This window comes from Pinus tabuliformis, chromosome 2_1 (assembly GCF_031772625.1).
Source record: "Pinus tabuliformis cultivar Carrire ecotype Pingquan chromosome 2_1, CPIR1, whole genome shotgun sequence".
Lineage (NCBI taxonomy): Eukaryota > Viridiplantae > Streptophyta > Pinopsida > Pinales > Pinaceae > Pinus > Pinus tabuliformis.
The window spans coordinates 568,849,829-568,870,582 of NC_142299.1; the positions used below are offsets into that span (position 1 = coordinate 568,849,829).

The window sequence follows — 20,754 nt, forward strand, 5'->3', positions numbered from 1 at the left end:
TGGAACCTAGGTGCATTGGGGTCACATATGACCAGGCTTGGTGCTCAAAACCGCTCACACGCCAACTATCAAAGGTGTTGGTCATGTGAGGGTCTATGTGACCTGTGGTTTGCCCCCAATATCGAGCTCCTGGGGCTAGCCCCCTCTGCTCCCCACTTGTGGTTTTATGGGTCGCATATGGCTCAAGGTTGGTCCCCTAGGGATTTCCCCCCTTCCAAATCTACCCGTGGTCCTCTTTGCATATATTGCGTGGGTTGTGACCAAGGCTTAGGTCTGGGGCTAAGATCTAGCCCACGGTCCTGCCCCTTGGTTCTGAGGGCACAGTGACCAGGGCTACAGCTTAGCCTCGGCCCTGTTAGCCTCCTGCTGCAGCAGGTATTCATCTTTCATGATTGACATTTTTACATGCCAAATATGTCATACTTTGCAAGCTGCAGTGTTCCATATTTCCACAAGAAGCAATGAAAGTGTGCTGGTCCAAATGACACTGCTGTATTCCATTTTTGATGAGTTTTTCAGTTAAGGAAAGGCCAAACAGCTAAATCCTGGCCTCCCTAGGTTTCAATTTCCTGTTTTAGAATATAGAGAATGATATCTGTCCAAACAGTTTAATCTTGGCAGATTTTGTAGATAGGTAGAGAATCAAAGGGACCCTGGCAGAAATAAGTGTAGATTTAGATAGGAAGTGTTCAAAAGAAAATTGTAAATCTAGGTTTGCAAGCCTAAGTGCACCCAATTAAAAAGAAGAAAAAATGTTAGAAAAATAGTCTGGGTAGGTAGCTGTGTAGTTGTTGAATGATAAATTGTGATCAATTTTGCGGCACAAAGTGTTTTATCTTTTCAAATCACAGTGCAGGCAGTTTTCATGCAAAGGAGCTCAAAGGCAGATATAACTAACTTCCCCTTCTTCTAAAAAATCACTTATTAACTCCCCAAAGAGGTCAAGATCTGCTTGAGCCTCTTAGTCTCATCATACTCCATATCAATTGCCTTGGTGAAGATCTGCTTCACTCAAGGATCTCAGTTCTTTACAAGTTCTTTTCCCTAATTTTAGCCTAAGGTCCCTGACCTTAGCACTTGCTTATCACTTTCATATTAACTACTAACAATATTGTATAGCTCCCTATCAGTTTTCCCCTTTCCCCTATTAAAACTTTGTATATACAATTCCCCTATGTGAATAGTCCCTCCCTGGCAATATAGCCATATTTTTTCTAAGTCTGGGGAAAAATAGTCCATCTGGGGCTGTTTTTAGCCCATCCGAGTCATAATAGGGATTAATTTGACACCTGGTCAGACTAATAACCTCTTCCCCAACCCTCAAAAACCCACTTTTTTGCCCCCAACCCAAAGTTTTGGCATCAAATATTAAACCTTGCCACATAAAACCCCCATAAACCCGCATAAACCATTGTTTAAACCCACCCGTGCGCTATATTTAAATGGGAATATTCCCGCGAATATCCCCGCCCACTAACTCGCCATCTCCTCGCACCTACTGCCAACCGTTGGATCGCCCGCCCAACAGATCAACGGTGGGCGGGCCGCCCCATCCCCGAACCGCCCGAGCTTTAGCGTCCGGGAGATGGGCGGTATTGCCGCCGTACTCCCGCCACGCGTCAGCCCCTGGGCTGTGGCGGAGGCCCCCCTCACGAAACCGCTCTCCCCCAAAGGTGGTGCGCCACAATACCGCTTACCGCCTCTTGCCTGGTGACGTCACCGCATACGTCACCCCCTACACAGTCACTGCTTACGTCACCCCCTCTGCCTAGTCACATGTCCAGTCATCTGCCTGCGTGGCCCCTTGCCACGTGTCATGCCACGTCACCGTCCGTACATGATGACATCATGCTGACGTCATCCCACCACGTCATCATGCTGACGTCATCGCTGACGTCACCCGCTGTACAACGTCACGTCATGCTGACGTCATCAGCACTTTTTTGGCGTGAAGGGCAAAAATCGCACTTCGGAGCCCCGGAATCCAATTCTGAGGCAGTTTTTGATGAGCGATTTGCGCTTGAATGATTTGTGCCTAAATCGCTCATCGCAGGATTTTTTGGGCCTGAATGGGGAATCTTCAGGGAATCTTTTTATTCTGCAGCCCCCAGCAAGCCCGAAAGGCGCCGAATGACCCATTTTTCTTCGCGAAGCTTGCCGGAAGGAGTAGAAAATAGTTTTGAAAGAAACAGAGGCCGAACAACGGCCATTAATTTGTGAAAAAGATCCACAGCACGCCAGAACAACATCAAGTTATTGCCAAAGAGTATCAGAGGAAAGAGGAGAGCCAAAGAGTATCAGCCGAAGATTTTTTAAGGGCTCGAAGCACTTGAACATTAATGAGCCCCCCAGAAAGTCAAAAACAAGAAGAGTAAGCCCGTCCTAGCTCTCCAATCACAGTCAGAGGCATTCAATGCCGCCGAACAGCAAGGGTGCAAAGACCAATGCACAGTTATGAGAGATGAACAGCACACAGCCACCAGGACAGACATTAACTCATCTTGTTACAGCTGCCCCCATCATAGCTCAAAGATATTTTCTGGCATTTATTTCTGGATAAGATTAGGTTAAAGTAATCAGTTTTCTGTCAGACCTATTAGGTCGGCTGTAATAGATAAATTTTGGATAAATCTTCCCTATATATACCACCCTCTGTATTATTTTAAGGGTCGGTCGGTTGATAGTCTTCAGTGGAGACTCGCACTGTATACCTGATATGTTTTTTGTAATCAAAGACTGCTGAAAGGCTTGGAGGAAAGACTGTCTGCTCTGTGTCTGATGGTTTTGAAGAAGTGAATTTGGAATTCTTGTGTTGCAACATGACTCAATAAGTTTTCCTACCTCTGTTTTTCCATTTGATATACCGTCTAAAATAGTAGAAAGAAAGAATAGTCTAGAATTGGTTTAAACACCCTCTATGCTCATTTTTTGCTATTTCTTTATGTTTTCATCTGGGTTAGTAATGAATATGAATTCCATATGGCTCATGTTTCCAGTAATCCCTTCATCTTTGACAGTTGTCTAGGAATTCTTAATTGCTCCTAGACAGAGCTCATTCACCTTTCCCCCTTTTAAGCTGAGTGAGAGATTCTTTATTGCCTCTCATTCCTTATCTCTCATTCCATCCTTATAAGCTTTAAGTGTTGTTTCATGAGCAGCTACCTTGCTCCTTATTTCTCTTGTGACCAAGAAAACGCACCAACAGTCCCACTCCTTGACTCCACGCCCTATGGTTTGAAACTTACCAGACTATGTTTTGCCTCTCTACTTGAGACATCTTCCTTCCCACCAAAAACAAAACAAAAACCCCTGAACTCAATAACTAGCCTAAAATCATTTTAAACAAAGCTAAACCTAAAAGAGAGAGCCCTCTCTGATTGCAGGTTGGCTAGAACCTGCAGTCCAAAGTTGGTCTGTGGTTACCTCGGCCGTATCCTTTTCCGGAGCTTAAGGACAACCTGAGTGATAACATAATGGCGACCATACTGGGGACTTCCTCAGATAGTTTCACAAAGAAAGTTGGAAAGCTCCACTGAGAAGACCCAAACCTTCACAACCTTTTTCAAGTCTAGCTTTGATCTTTGATGGTGGACAGAGATCAGGCACTCAAAGTTAATGTATCCACCTGGCGACTCCACATCATCCTCATAATAAAGACTCCACTGGAGAAATGAACCCAAAAGAAATTTATGAGCAGATCAGGCTTTTGACCTGGATTATTATCCAAGAGGTCATGTTCTTTCTCCTCCATAAAATTTTGTTGTACATATTGTTTGAACTTGACTTTTATGTTTTTCCCGTAGAAAATGTTGAAGAAAGCCCTCCTTGCACACCCGAACAACATCCTTTAAATGCTGCTAATGCTCACCTTATAGTCAAGGGGGACACTACTGTCGAAGCAAATCATCCTATCCCTATCCATACCAAACCCAGTCATTTAGTCCCTGTACACAAACCCGTGCCTCGTAAAGTTCCTGATAGATATAAACCACTTATTCTGCCTCCCGTGCTTAATCCTTTGCCCAAAAATCATCCCATGTATCTCCCAAGATTTGATGGAGAGAGTGGAGTTACTGCTCAAAAGCATATTTAGGCTTTTGAAGATTATTTGAACATTTTTGAAGTGGAGGATGAGGATGTTAGTGTTAGGCTGTTTGCCCTTTATTTGAAAAGTGAAGTTAGGACTTGGTTTAAAGTATTGCCTGAGGCAAGCATCTCAAATCTCCAGCAGTTATTCAAACTCTTCCTTGATAGATGGATGATCAATGTCAATTTCCTCGTGCTCATAGAAGAATATAATCAGTTAAAAAGGATTCCAAATGAATCTGTTCAGCAATTTTCTGACCGATTCAATCAAGTTTATCATTCAATACCATTAAATATAAGACCTCCCCCTGATCTAGCCCTATTACATTATCTAGCAGCATTTGATCCAGAAATAGAATTTCATCTGAGAGAAAGGGGCCCCTCTACTATGCAACAGATGCAGAACATGGCAATAGATGTAGAGGCTAATCTGAAAGTTAGGAAGGGGAAGTTGAAAGCAGGAAAAGGGGATGAACTCGATATCCTTGTAAAGAAAGCAGAGGAATTAAAGCAGATGTGCACAATAGAAGTTGAATGTCTGGAGCACCAGAACAGATCTGTTTTGCAAAAGGAAAGTAATGATATACATGCACAAACCTGCCACAAAACAGATGACATATTCACACCACCACACATGATGGAGCAGTGTCCTGATATAATGTATGAATATAGTAGCTTTTCTTCTTTCAACTGTCTGCCCAAATATGATCAGTATGATGATGACTGTGAGCCTAATGACCAAATCAGCCTTACAGAGGAGTCAGGCATTATTTTGGCAGAAAGCTCAGTTCAGGTTCAGCTGCCTGAACCCAATGATCAGCATGCCCATTTCAGCTATGAAGAGAAGGAGGAAAAGGCAGAAAATTTTAAATTCAGTGAAGGAACTTTACCATTTTGTTTCAAGTCTTTTCAGTTTATTAGGGAAAATTATCATGCTATTAATAATCAAGTGTCACCATGTTCTGTTACTGATCAGCTAGAGGAAAGTCCAGGCCCTGCTCCTAAAGCATCAACACTAGATTTGCAGCCCCAAAGTGCCAGTGAATGTCAGATTGAGGAAGACTCAGAAGCGGCAGCATGTGACCAAAAAATCCAATTAGATTCCCTGTCTGTTGATTTTCAGCTATCTCGGATATTTGAAACAAAAAAAGAACAGTCAGCACAAGTCGGTCAGGTGCCATCTGAGCCAGCTTTCAAAAAATTATAGGTACCATCCCATGTTTTGCAGAATTCTCCTGATGGTAAGCTGCGTGATGAGATAAGACACTGCTCTTCTCCGCTAGCAGGCTGTGAACCACGGTATCTAGTGGTTGATGATCCCCCAATTCTAAAGCATGATAGATATCCCAAACTTTTGTACAGTTCTTTAGTTCAGTCCAGCAATAATGGATATATGCTACAGGACCCTTTTGTATAGTTTCTTATCTCAGCAAAGAAGGTCAACAGTTACCTGACCTTCTCAAAGATCAACAAAGCCATATCAGATTGCAAGATCTTCATTTCAGGTAACAGCAAGCACGAGCAGCAGAAGCCATTCATATTCATAATGCGTAAGTGGCTGCATTGGCTGTTTCATTACACCTAACGGCAAAGTAAGTGCTAGTTAGGGTAGGTAGGTAGGATAAATAAGGCAGCCGACCAAGCAAATTTTGCAGAATACAACAGCAATTGAATACAAGGCAGTCTGACCTGCTGTTCTTGGCTTTTCACAAGGAAAATCCATCCCCAAGTGGAGCCACTGTTAGCCTCCTGCTGCAGCAGGTATTCATCTTTCATGATTGACATTTTTACATGCCAAATATGTCATACTTTGCAAGCTGCAGTGTTCCATATTTCCACAAGAAGCAATGAAAGTGTGCTGGTCCAAATGCCACTGCTGTATTCCATTTTTGATGAGTTTTTCAGTTAAGGGAAGGCCAAACAGCTAAATCCTGGCCTCCCTAGGTTTCAATTTCCTGTTTTAGAATATAGAGAATGATATCTGTCCAAACAGTTTAATCTTGGCAGATTTTGTAGATAGGTAGAGAATCAAAGGGACCCAACTGTTTAATCTGGGCCCTGGCAGAAATAAGTGTAGATTTAGATAGGAAGTGTTCAAAAGAAAATTGTAAATCTGGGTTTGCAAGCCTAAGTGCACCCAATTAAAAAGAAGAAAAAATGTTAGAAAAATAGTCTGGGTAGGTAGCTGTGTAGTTGCAGAATGATAAATTGTGATCAATTTTGTGGTACAAAGTGTTTTATCTTTTCAGATCACAGTGCAGGCAGTTTTCATGCAAAGGAGCTCAAAGGCAGATATAACTAACTCCCCCTTCTTCTAAAAAATCACTTATTAACTCCCCAAAGAGGTCAAGATCTGCTTGAGCCTCTTAGTCTCATCATACTCCATATCAGTTGCCTTGGTGAAGATCTGCTTCACTCAAGGATCTCAGTTCTTTACAAGTTCTTTTCCCCAAATTTAGCCTAAGGTCCCTGACCTTAGCGCTTGCTTATCACTTTCATATTAACTACTAACAATATTGTATAGCTCCCTATCAGTTTTCCCCTTTCCCCTATTAAAACTTTGTATATATAATTCCCCTATGTGAATAGTCCCTCCCTGGCAATATAGCCATATTTTTTCTAAGTCTGGGGAAAAATAGTCCATCTGGGGTTGTTTTTAGCCCATCCGAGTCATAACAGGGATTAATCTGACACCTGGTCAGACTAATAACCTCTTCCCTAACCCTCAAAAACCCACTTTTTTGCCCCCAACCCAAAGTTTTGGCATCAAATATTAAACCCCGCCACATAAAACCCCCGTAAACCCGCATAAACCATTGTTTAAACCCACCCGCGCGCTATATTTAAATGGGAATATTCCCGCGAATATCCCCGCCCACTAACCCGCCATCTCCTCGCGCCTACCGCCAACCGTTGGATCGCCCGCCCCACAGATCAACGGTGGGCGGGCCGCCCCATCCCCGAACCGCCCGAGCTTTAGCGTCTGGGAGATGGGCGGTATTGCCGCCGTACTCCCGCCACGCATTAGCCCCTGGGCTGTGGCGGAGGCCCCCCTCACGAAACCGCTCTCCCCCAAAGGTGGTGCGCCACAATACCGCTTACCGCCTCCTGCCCAGTGACGTCACCGCATACGTCACCCCCTGCACAGTCACTGCTTACGTCACCCCCTCTGCCCAGTCACATGTCTAGTCATCTGCCTGCGTGGCCCCTTGCCACGTGTCATGCCACATCACCGTCCGTACATGATGATGTCATGCTGACATCATCCCGTCACGTAATCATGCTGATGTCATCGTTGACGTCACCCGCCGTACAACGTCACGTCATGCTGACGTCATCAGCACTTTTTTGGCGCGAAGGGCAAAAATCGCACTTCAGAGCCCCGGAATCCAATTCTGAGGCAGTTTTTGATGAGCGATTTTCGCCTGAATGATTTGTGCCTAAATCGCTCATCGCAGGATTTTTTGGGCCCGAATGGGGAATCTTCAGGGAATCTTTTTATTCTGCGGCCCCCAGCAAGCCTGAAAGGCGCCGAATGACCCATTTTTCTTCGCGAAGCTTGCCGGAAGGAGCAGAAAACAGTTTTGAAAGAAACAGAGGCCGAACAGCGGCCATTAATTTGTGAAAAAGACCCACAGCACGCCAGAACAACATCAAGTTATTGCCAAAGAGTATCAGAGGAAAGAGGAGAGCCAAAGAATATCAGTCGAAGATTTTTTAAGGGCTCGAAGCACCTAAACATTAATGAGCCCCCCAGAAAGTCAAAAACAAGAAGAGTAAGCCCGTCCTAGCTCTCCAATCACAGTCAGAGGCATTCAATGCCGCTGAACAGCAAGGGTGCAAAGACCAATGCACTGTTATGAGAGATGAACAGCACACAGCCACCAGGACAGACATTAACTCATCTTGTTACAGCTGCCCCCATCATAGCTCAAAGATATTTTTTGGCATTTATTTCTGGATAAGATTAGGTTAAAGCAATCAGTTTTCTGTCAGACCTGTTAGGTCGGCTGTAATAGATAAATTTTGGATAAATCTTCCCTATATATACCACCCTCTGTATTATTTTAAGGGTCGGTTGGTTGATAGTCTTCAGTGGAGACTCGCACTGTATACCTGATATGTTTTCTGTAATCAAAGACTGCTGAAAGGCTTGGAGGAAAGACTGTCTGCTCTGTGTCTAATGGTTTTGAAGAAGTGAATTTGGAATTCTTGTGCTGCAACATGACTCAATAAGTTTTCCTACCTCTGTTTTTCCATTTGATATACCGTCTAAAATAGTAGAAAGAAAGAATAGTCTAGAATTGGTTTAAACACCCTCTATGCTCATTTTCTGCTATTTCTTTATGTTTTCATCTGGGTTAGTAATGAATATGAATTGCATATGGCTCATGTTTCCACTAATCCCTTCATCTTTGACAGTTGTCTAGGAATTCTTAATTGCTCCTAGACAGAGCTCATTCACCTTTCCCCCTTTTAAGCTGAGCGAGAGATTCTTTATTACCTCTCATTCCTTATCTCTCATTCCATCCTTATAAGCTTTAAGTGTTGTTTCATGAGCAGCTACCTTGCTCCTTATTTCTCTTGTGACCAAGAAAACGCACCAACAGTCCCACTCGTTGACTCCACCCCCAAATGCACCAGCACTAAAATTTAAATACACCCCAAGGGCATATATGTTTAAGTGACTCTGGTGTGGTGCGATGGTAGAGGGTCTTGTTTCTTGGTGCTTGGTCACTGGTTCGAATCCCGTGGGGTGCTTTGGCCCCCATAGAAAATTTTAATATGACATGAGGAGGCCACATGGCTACCATCCATTGACCCACATGGTCCTCCACCATTGGCCCGACCAAATACAGAGTTAACCCCAAATATTATAAAAAATTCAAATCCACCAATATTAATAGAAAATTCTAAGCCAATCAAAATTAACCATTTTTGGACCAATCTAGAGAGGCCAAGTGGAAATCTGCCACTGGAGCAAAATGTACAGTCACCCTATCAATTCTGCAAATTTTTACATGTTTGGGAATTCCATCAAAACGCGATATCAAGAGCATACGATATTGACTTTGAATGATTCAAGTTGCGTTGGATTCAAATCGCTGAGATCCATCCAATGGTATAGGTTCTATCTTTGTCGCATACTTTGATTTTTGAGCATAATTTGATCACCTTATCACACCTCCCCACTTGGAACTTTTGGACTCCAAAGTTTACTTCCCTAGTCAATATAAATAGGCTGGAACTAAAAATTACCCAAAAACTCAATCCAAATTGCAAATTTTCAATTGGTTCCCTTCAAGCCCCAATCAAGGCACTTCACTTCTCATCCTCATGAAGACTTGTTGTCTTGTTAATAATTGAGCCAACATTCTTATCTTTTTGCCGGAAAAAAAGACTGATGACTGGAATCTAAACATTCTCTTTAAGCTCATCTTTGCATAGATCCAAAAACACTTCATCTTGAAGTTTAAATAGTTGAAGACAAAATTGACTCCATATTGGAAATCATAAACAAAATAAATTTTCTTTGACATCTTCAAGCTGAGCTTGTACATGAAAAGTACACTGCTGCAAAATTTTCCATGATGTGATTGATCTTGCCTACAATACATAGTCATCTTTTACAATCCTAAAAACAAATATTTAATTCACACAAGTTTCAAATCGAATACTTGTATTAGTGAACATATGACAATTTGTATATAACTTTGAATGATAATCTTGTACATTCACAAAAGTCCTTGAACATATGGGCTTATAACAAGTCAATACATACATCAATGAAAACATCTACTTGTTGATCATAGTGACAATAATGTTTACTTTACAAAAGTACCTAAACAGGTAATGACAACAAGTATTTACAAAAAAAATCAAAATAACTTTTCAATAAGGATACTCAAACTTTGCCTCTCCTAGGCTTATGGGTTCTCTTCTTGCATCTTCTTGCCTTGAAGATCGCTTAGGATTGTGGAGAGTCCTCTTTGCCACATTTTTTTTCCTTGCATTATGCAGCATAATCTCTTTATCTTTCTTTGAATGAAGTTTCAGATGCAACTTCCAACATCATTCAGTGTCATGTTAATGTACTTTGCAATGAGCACAGAAAAACTTCTTCTTCTTTGTGGACATAGAAGTTCGCTCATGCAAAAGAAATTCATTATGCTTGATGCCAAAAATTTGGTTCATTCGTTTAACCATTATCATACGTTGCTCACATACAACCACACAATGGTCAAAATCATCACAAAATGTACAAGGGTACTGATTCCACAAGTATTCAAAATTTCCATGCATTGGAAAACACTCTTGAGAGTTATACCTGTCTCTAGAGTTGCAGCTTCGACGGTTGTCACAAGGTGGTGACATCTCATGCTCAGATGTTTGATGTACCTCAAGCTATTTGGAGCATTCTCCAAACTCCTTTTGGCTATATCCCAATCCCTGGTACTTCGATCTTTCCTCAACCATAATCGGATTGGTAATACCTTGACCATTTTTTCCAAGACCTCCACCTTCATATCCCATCTTGGAAATAAACTTCATACCTATGCCCTTGGTATGTTGCTCGAATGCTGCGAAAGAGTTGTTATGCATGAAAACGAAAGGAGTAGAATTTGAGATACTAATTACCTCTTTAAATTTGTCATTCATCTTGTCAACTTTTGATGATGACGATGATGGCCAACTTGTAGATGACTCTAGCCTCCCACTCTTGTCCCCTAGCATATGGTGTGCTTCTTGAAGATGTTTGCAAAAAACACATGCAACATCTTCCACATATGGTACAAAACCACTATTTGAACCATGACCACACTCTGGCCTCATTCTAGAGGTTTCCCTTACTGGTGCAGGAGTAGAGAATTCTACAACTTGCTCATAAAGAACTTGTTGCAATACATAACGAATGTGTCTCTTCTCCTCTTCATTTATCTCCAACATCCTTCTCAATTCTATGTTCTACATCCGAAGAGCCAAATTCTTCTCCGATAGCTCTTGGAGATTCTTTTTGCTGCCCATCTTGCAACTTGGTCAACTAGTGCCTTGATACCAAAATTGATCTGAAATTTGATTAGGAGATTTCTTCCTCTTTTCCAAAATCAAATAAAACAAAACTTAGAACCGTGTCAACGCTTTGCAAGATTAAAATTGGGTCTTGAAACATCATGTTTATTCAATGTATCTAACATGAATTAGTCTTCATATGTAACTGAACATAATGAACATAACACACATAATCCATGAAGGCATAAAAAGAGCAAGACAATGGTTTGTTGACGGATTTCACCCCTCCAAGACTACATCTACGAACTTGTCAACATGACTACACCACTCATATATTCAATATCAATGAAGTACATAAACATTTGCTGCAGGTAAATAAGTGGCTATTACCCCTACAAGGTAATGTTCTCCCACAAAGAACTCTCACAACAACAACAACTCAAAACATCTCCTTCAAAGATGGCATACTTTAACTGAAATAAGTTGAAAACATCATGTGCATGCTTCAATTCCACATTGAAACATATAATCAAAACTTTATGATAAGAGAAGTTGAAACTAAACGATTAACAAATATGTAGGGATGAATCGGCTTAAGGAAGGAATGAGGAGACGAAAGAGGAGACTCGACAAGGGTTAGGCTTTGGGTTGGAGTTCTGAAGCCTGAAGCGCTTCCCCCTGAGCCTGTGTCTGTGTTGTTTTGGTCACTCTGTTCATTGTACAACTGACGTTGTTTCACCTCTATCGTTCTCCGTTGTGGTTAGGATTTTTACCCCTCCGTTTTTCATCGCCCTCTCCTCGACCTTCTCCACCTACTCCTAGTCTCAACAGCGACGGGCACAAAATTCTTTACGGCAGCAGCTGGCACGAGACTTTCGGGGTGGTTATGGAGGACCTAGTGGATTATTTGGAGGACCCATTAGAGGGCGCCCCCATCTGGACAACCCCACATGCAAACCCGACAGGCTTGTTCCATTACAGTTGCGAGCTATCCGACACTATAGCGACATTGCCCTCGATCTCAGGACCCTCGTGTTCGGTCGTTACCCTCCCAGAGGTCACCCCCTCCTAGCCGAACTTTACAACTCCACCTCCATCGCCGTCCACCCTAAATTTTGTGGCCCGCTCCATAGGCCCTAATCTAGCCGACTCTTCCTCAGGCCTTGCATCCTTCCCACCATTAGCCGGCTCCCACAACCCCTTTGCTGCTCTATCCAGCGAACCCTTGGCCACTACAGTAGGGTTTCATTTGACATTGATTTCTTCAGCCCCTCCATCCAGCAGTTTCATTGAGGTCCCGCCCATCTCTGGAGCCTTCCCCTCTGGGCCTCTTTTAAATCCTCCTAACCCTACTACAAACCCTTCTTCGAGAGGCCCTCAGTAGGCCCAATCTGATGTAGGGCATAGGCCAAGCAAGAAGCAGAGGTGCGTAAGATCTAAAGCACAGGACGTAATTCTTAGTTTGGGTGAGGATATTCAGTGGGGAGACACCATGGATACAACGGACAAAGTTCTGGTTGGAAGAGTACAGGGACGGAATTATACTGCGGCCAGGCTGAAGCAATGGACGACCGAAGTATGGGGACATCATCTGGTCGATCTTCCCTTTGTCCAAACCTTCGTCAGGGGATGGTTTGCATTAAGATTTGCAAGGGTCGAGCATACAAACTGGGTCCTGTCATCAGTTTGGCATATTGAACAGGCTCTCGTCCTCCTGCGTTGGTGGAATCCCCTCTTTGATCCAGAGAGAGAGCAACTTGGGGTTGGCCCCCTTTGGGTTCGCCTACTAGGACTACCCCTATAGTTCTGGTCCGAAGACATATTTAGGCGCATCGGGAATACCCTAGGTACATACCTGGAACATGAAAAATCCTTCCTTTCGATCGGCATGATGGCTTACACAAGGATACTGGTACACTTAGATACCAGGGAGGGATTACAGGAGCACATTACCCTCCAATGGAGAAATTTCTCAAGGCTGCAGATATTGGATTATGAAGGGGTGCCCTTCAGATGCAGGAGATGCCATAAGGTTGGTCATCTCTTTTGGGACTGCCCACTTAACAACAAAGCAAGAGTAGGGGAGTCTGGCAAGGCAATTCCGACAAGGAAACCTCAATCGCAAGGGGAGCATCCCCCCTCTGGAGATGTAGAGATTCATGCTGACCCTGAAGCAGCTAAGGAGACACCTGCAAAGGAGGTCCCAAAGAAGCATGACAAAACACCTCATCGGCCTCCCTCTCCTCCACTCACCAAGGCAAGGGCGGTTACCAAGGCTACGTTATCTTTAGGTATGAGTACTTCTATACCTTGCTCTATTCATATTTTTGCTTTGTCTAAAAGTATAACACTATCCGCTACTGTTATTAATAAGGATAATGTCGTCTGCACTCAGCTCCCGATTAATTTGGCTTGCCCCCTACATATCCCCTCTCCCACATTCTCTATCACCCCACCTTCCCTCCTGGAGTTTCCCCCTAACATAACCCCTGCTCCTGAGTCTGGGCCTCCTTCCCCCAAATACCTGACTCGATCCAAGGTGAAAATTCAGGCCCCAGACCATTTTGGTATCGGCCTGGATACAACCCCCATCCCACCTAAACCTCCTCGAGGACGTCCTTCCTCTCTCTCCAAAGAAAAGTTGTAGGCTGGAGAAAAGATTGCATCAGGGAAACAAAACACCATCCACAGGGCACTTAGAGCTTTGAACACCCTGGCCGACCCCCCTCCATGAAGCTGTTCTCATTCAATTGCAAAGGGCTTGCTAGGCCCGATAAAAAACTAGCATATAACAAATGATGCTCCCGGGTTGGTCCTTTCTATCACTTGATGCAAATGGACGATCAAGTGGCATTGCACTAGGATATAACACCCGATCCATCAACCTTTGCAATAGCTGGGGAGGCTCTGGGCATATGGGGGCAGACATTTACTCAGCCGATCTGGGCATTGAGATCAGGCTTATTAATGTGTATGGGCCTTGCCATCATAGGCCAGAATTCTGGGATCATTTTCTGAGTTTTGATTTTATAAAAAAGGACCACTTAATCCTGGGAGGGGATCTAAATTTCTCCATAGGCCTCTCTGAATCATGGGGACATCATGCCCAGACTGATCCCCTATCAGCTTATTTTGAGAACATCCTGGAAACCCACAGTCTGTTGGACATCCCTTCAGCAAAGTTGCAACCCACCTGGAGGAATAACAAAGTTGGGGAAGACAGCCTTGCCAGAAGACTTGACTGCTTCCTTATCAAGGAAGGCCTTCTAAACTTGGGGTTTAATTATAGACAATGGGTGGGATCGGGAGGATTATCAGATCATCTGCCTATATATTTTGAAATCAGAGGGGGGACTGATAAGCCTAAGGGTCCTTTCAAATTTAGCTCTTCCTGGCTAAAGGATGCATCTTATGCTCACATGGTCACAGATTATTGGAAGGCCCACCCCCCTGCTGCTGGAGGGCATATAGCAGAGGGTTTTTCTCATAACCTAAAAGAGCTGAAGAGACTCTCTAAAATTTGGGCACATAACAAGAGAGTACAGGATGACCAAACCCTAAGGGATACCGAAGCAGAGATTGCTGACTTTGAAAATAATCAGGGAGGAGTCTTCACCTCGATTGAACATAAGGATAAGCTCACATCCTTATACGCTAAAAGAGGCAAAATATTAAAGGATAGAGAAGAATCGTGGAGACTGCAAAGCAGGGCAATCTGGCTACTAGAGGGAGACGATAACACGAAATTCTATCACAAATTTGCAAACGGCCGGAAAGCAATCAACACCATATGGCAGCTCACGAATGAGAATGGAAACTCTGTAAACACCTTCCCACACCTTGCATCCTTGGCCTCATCACACTTTAAGCAGATTTACAGAGTTCCCACTAATGCCACCCTTGTTGAAATCATTCGAGTGGCACAACTATTTCCCCGTTTTGTGGATCAAGAGGATGCAACAGAACTGACTAAGGAGGTCACTCTTGGAGAACTTGAAGCCACACTCAAATGGTTCAAGAGAGACAAGAGCCCAGGACCAGATGGCTAGTCGGTGGAGTTCTATCTGGCTTTCTTTGAGACACTTGGTGCAGACCTCCTCAAGGTCGTCGAGGATACCAGGATCAATGGCAAGATGTATGAAGCTTTCAATTCTACGTTCATTGCCCTCATACCCAAAACCGATAATCCGGCCTCTTATGATGACTTTTGGCCCATATCATTGTGCAACTGTATCTATAAAATCATAGCTAAGATCATAGCCAATCGACTGCGCCCCATCCTATCCACCCATATCTCACCTGAGAAATTTTCCTTCTTGCAAGATCGACAAATCCATGAGGTGGTTGGAACAACACAGGAGGTGATGCACTCTCTACAGACTAAGAAAATGAAAGGTATGATACTAAAGGTTGATCTCTCAAAAGCTTTCGACAGAGCAATTTGGCTGTATATAAGAATGCTTCTAACCCACCTTGGCTTTCCATACGAATTTATCAAATGGATCATGAGCTGTATTACTAATATATCTTTTAGCATTTTGGTAAATGGAGCAGAATCACCTTTCTTTCATTCAGAAAGAGGCCTCAGACAGGGATGCCCCCTATCTCCACTACTCTTCCTTCTCATCATGGAAGGGCTCAGCAAACTCATCAAAGAAGAACACAACAGGGGCAGACTCCAAGGGATCAAAATCATTGATAGATGCATACTGACTCATTTATTATTTGTGGATGACGTGTTGATATTCCTCAATGGAGGCATAGGGGACCTGACTATCATGAAGAATACCTTCTCTCTGTTTCAATCTGCTACTGGCATGATTGTCAACTGCAACAAGTCCACATTGACAACACCCAGATGCTCTCCACATGAGATTCAATATGCTCTCCAAAGATTCAACTTTACCCTGCTGAGAATGGAGGATGGTCTTAGATACTTGGGATACAAGCTAAATCCCCTGGGATACAAAATAGCAGACTGGACATGGCTTATAGCCAAATTGGAAAAAAGACTCAATATTTGGTATCACAAGTACTTATCCAGGGCAGGCAGATTAATCCTCATAAAAGCAGTACTGGAGGCTACTCCGGTATACTAGATGTCATTAGCATGGATACCTAGGGGCATACTCTCTAGGATACAAACCCTATGCTGCAGGTTTCTTTGGAAGGGAAAACAGTCTGGAAGAATCTTTGCCTGGGTCAAATGGGAAGCTCTCTCACTACCAAAGAAATGGGGAGGTTGGGGCATCAAGAAGTTGGAGGACTTTTCCTCAGCTCTGGCAGCAAAAATTGGTTGGAAACTCATCACTTCAAGCAACTTGTGGACAAGGGTGGCCACCTCAAAATACATTGCACCACTCAATTTGATGGACTGGCTAAGACAACCTCTAAGATACACCACAGGGATATCTGTTATATGGAAGGCAGTGCTGAAATCACTGGAAATCATCAGAACTGGCCTTACTTGGAGAATACAATCTGGAACCACTGTGCGGATAGGGGAGGATCCCTGGATTGGATGCGGGAATGCCCACAGGCTGCCCATCGAGCTCAAAAACCATCTCAGTGCAGCGGGCATTACCCACATTAGTCATATTGCTGACCCTGATCATACCACTATGTTTCAACAAGCTTGGAAATCGGCTCGCATCCTGCACATTCCTCAGCAGTGGGAACAACAATGGGCTGACTACACAGCGGCCTTAACAAAAGCACACATTAGAATTGTTGAAGGGGAGGACAAGATAATATGGGCACACGCAAAGTCAGGAAAATACTCTCCCAAGGAGGGTTATCTTGTATTAGCTGAGGCACACCGACCACAAGCCATCGAGCACTGGTGGAAACACTTGTGGAAGCTCAAAGCACCCCCCAGGACCCGACTTCTCATGTGGAAAATTCTTAAAAATAAGATCCCCACAGGCGATAACCTCCTTAAACGAGCTCAGCATGGACCATTTTGGTGCTGCTTGTGCAAGAGCAACAATGAATTTGTGGACCACCTTTTTCTCGATTGCCAGGCCGCAAAGGACCTCTGGAGCTCGACCTTATTGACCTTTTCCTCCCAGATCAGATGGCAGGGATTGACTATCAAGGAGGCCTGGTCTTCTTGGTGGACTAGAGCAGACCCATCTAAATCTAGAAATCTTCCCCTCCTTATCTGCTGGGCAATCTGGATAGCCCGCAATAAACTCATCTTTCAGAACATTACCCCTCACTGGCCCTCCATTTCTGCTCGCATTATGACTGACTATAACATCATCCCTGATGATGAGGATATCCCTCGGCCTCGTACCATTGTCCCAGAATCCATAAACCATCTACTTCCTTGGGCTTTTTTTGATGGATCAGCACAGGAGGCTGGCTGTGGGGGAGGTGCCATATTGCACCTATATGAATCCCTGATCTGAATTGGATCCATTAAGAACTGTCAAAGAAGCATGACTGTATCAGGTCAGGACAAACATCAAAGAATTCAAAACAGTGATAAAAAACACCCTGAACCAGTGGCAATGGCAGCCAGCATGGAACGACGAGGACCTCGGTCAAAGCGCGTTGACCGAGGCCCATGGAGACTGCACAGGGAGGTGGAATTAGCCCCTAGGAGGCCCGGATTGGGAAACAGAGGTGGATTTTGATGTGTGATTAGCGCTAATCACGCATAGCTGGGTGAAAAGGCTCGAAATGGGGAAGCCCCAAGCACTCAATCGTGTGGGGAGCTGGAGAACCGTAGGACAAAAGGCAGAAAAATTGCTAAAGGACAAGGTGGGACCCACTCCAAAACTGGCGGTATTGATCAAGGGCTCCTCAAACGGTAAGCAGTTTTGGATGGAAGTGCAGCGATCCCACTCAACGATCGACGCGTGGCAAGCGGAGGAGAGAGAAAATTACCGTTGATCACGCGCTAACGGTCGAGCAAGTCAACTGCGTGAAATGTACATATGGCGTCGGATCTGGAGGCCCCAGATCTAACGGCTGAGATCGCGCCCGATGGGGAAAGCGGAATTGACAAAGGATTAAGCCGCAGTTTGTAAAGAATTTGAGGTCCGTTTGACCGCCATGGTGGAGGAAGACTCATTCCACGATGTAACCGAAGAATTGAACCGACGAAGCAGGTTGGCGCAGTTAAAGGAGGACATGTGGCCACTCCCTGCGAGCTGATGATGACGCCAAACAGGGAACTCCAAGCGCAACTGCAGAAGGAAATTCGACGGAGGAACTGAACAGTCTTGGAGCGAATGGTTTTAAAGCCATGAACAGAGATAGAAGACATAAGAGAATCCCGAGAGGAGGACGAAACACAGAGAGACAGAAAATGGAGAGGAAAAGACAGTTAAGCAAAAGCAGAAGATGGAAGACAAAGGGTCGAGCTGACCAGAGGCATCATCGAGCACCAGAGAGCTTGAGAGATTCAAGTCATCCCAGAGAAGATATGTCCGGACTGAGCACCACATTAGGCTCTCTCCATTGTAGACCAGAAGGTCACAGAGTTGGTAGGAAAAGAAGTCTGTGTACTCAAGTGGCTTGGGGCATCCAAGAACCACCCTGCCAAGTAAATTTCCATTCAGGAGACTCACATTAAGTCCCTGCATTGTAATTCTCTACTTAAGACACAATAAAACAAGGCCACCACTAAGAGCTGGACTGGAGATGTAGCCCTGGAGGATAGGGTGAACTCCTTATTAATTTCTTGTGTTCTTGTATTGCTTACTGTATTTCTCTGTTGTCTTTCCATTTCAAGTGTCTGTGTATTTGCAATATGATTGATTCGTTGCTTAAATAACATAGACACACACACACCAGCACATGAGTCTGTAATACCTTTATTCAATAAATCTTTAACTGAGGTCACTCATAGGGTGATTATCATATCAAGTGGTATCAGAGCTCTAGGCTGTAAGGTTAGACAAGCTTGTGTTGGTTTAGTTGTTGAATTCTCACTAGATCAAAGCTCAAATTAGGAGAAGGAGAGTTGGTGGAAACTAATCCTGAAATTGGGAGAGTCTATCCTCGGAAGACAATGTCAGAGGAAGGTTCTGTGGGGCCAGACCCTCAATTCATAGAAAGTTTCCTAGCTATAAAGTCTATGGTAGAAGAAATGTATAGGGACTTTAGAAAGCATAAGGATGAAGACTCCTCAGGTTCTAAACAAGATAAAGAAGAAGATGAGTCTCATTTCCATGACCACTCCAAAGGAAAAGGGAAAGAGGAAAGCTTTCTCACACCTCCTAATAGCCCTGTGCATAATAAGAAAGCATCTTTGATTAAGCTATATGTTAAATTTGATTTGCCTATATATGATGGAGAGCTAAATGCTGAAAAGTTGGACAATTGGATTAGACAAATTGATGTGTATTTCAGGGTACAGAACATAGACTCAGACAAGAGTAAGATTTAGCTGGCAAGCCTACACCTAGGAGGCACTGCCTTGGTTTGGTGGGAAGGCAGAACCCAAGCTGATATGAAAAGACATGGTAAGACCATCTCTGTCTGGAGTGAATTTGTTTCTGCAATAAAAAAGTAGTTCTATCCATTGGCCTACATGCAACAAGCCATGATGAGTTAGCAAACTCTTCAGCAGTTGAAAGGGAAAAGTGTGCAAGGGTATACTCAAGAATTTATAAAGAGAGCATTGATGTTAGGTATCTCATTAGACTCACCAGAGACTCTTTTGAAGTACATTGGTGGTCTACACAGCTACATGAGGCATACCATCCTCATGTTTAATCCCACTAGTATAGATGAGGTATCTGTACAAGCTACTCATCTAGAAGCTAGAGGAAAGAATGGAAATCCAGAAGTTGGGGGACCATCCCAACCCACTACAAGCAAGAGCAAGGAGAAAAGAAAGTAGAAGTGGAAAGCAAGGAAGGCTAACACTGCACAGAAAAGCAAAGCTTCATGCACTCACTATAAAAAGGATGGGCATGATGATGAGCATTGTTGGATTCTACATCCAGAGCTGAGACCTAAGAAGTCCGAGGGCAAGAAGAAGAAGACTGTTGTAGTTATTCAGAAAGATTTGGGGTCAGACTCAGGAGATGAAACAACTATTGCAGCCACAGGTATAAAAGGTAAGAATTTTGAAGCATCTACTAGTAATTCTGCTCAATCTGTTATTGATGAAGAAAATGAGAGAAAAAGACATGAGCTTTTCCATATTCGAGTTGTTTCCAAAAATTAAAAGATCGATACTTTGTTTGATAGTGGCTCACAAGTAAATCTAATTTTTGAAGCAATTGTAAAGAAATTGGAATTAACAACTACACCTCACAAGAAACCATACCCATTAGGATGGTTGAATGATAAAGCACAGCGACAAGTGACTAGATAGTGCAAACTCAAGTTTTCTTTTGGGTTAGCGTTTGTAGATGAGGTTGAGTTAGACATAATTCCTTTGGATATATGTGGAATTGTTTTAGGAAGTCCTTACTTGTATGATATAAAGGCTATTTTCTATAGAGCTGAGAACAAGAATCTGCTTGTTAAAGATGGAATCGAATACTTTGTAAGAGCTCATAAGCTCAAGAATGATTATAATCTCATAAACTCAGGGTAGATGAAAAGAATGATAAATTATGCAAGCAATTCTTACTGATGGTTGTAAAGGAAAAGAAACCTGATAAAACCAATGTATTTGAGGGTTGTAATGCT

General features: G+C 43.4%; 2 protein-coding genes across 2 annotated transcripts; both read left to right on the plus strand.

Annotated features, from left to right (window-relative positions):
* Window positions 1-13,892: 13,892 nt before the first annotated feature.
* LOC149201713 (uncharacterized) lies at window positions 13,893-15,146 on the plus strand. Its single transcript, XM_089401336.1, has one exon. It carries the CDS (start codon window positions 13,893-13,895, stop codon window positions 15,144-15,146), a length of 1,254 nt encoding a protein of 417 aa, XP_089257462.1.
* Window positions 15,147-16,466: 1,320 nt separating this feature from the next.
* Window positions 16,467-17,510, plus strand: LOC149201714 (uncharacterized). Its single transcript, XM_089401337.1, has one exon. It carries the CDS (start codon window positions 16,467-16,469, stop codon window positions 17,508-17,510), a length of 1,044 nt encoding a protein of 347 aa, XP_089257463.1.
* The last annotated feature ends 3,244 nt before the right edge of the window (window positions 17,511-20,754 follow it).

What these genes read in the sequence shown, in the direction of transcription:
- LOC149201713 (XM_089401336.1), top strand. Translation starts at nt 13,893, where the DNA reads ATGATGCTCCCGGGTTGGTCCTTTCTATCACTTGATGCAAATGGACGA.
- LOC149201714 (XM_089401337.1), top strand. Translation starts at nt 16,467, where the DNA reads ATGGACTGGCTAAGACAACCTCTAAGATACACCACAGGGATATCTGTT.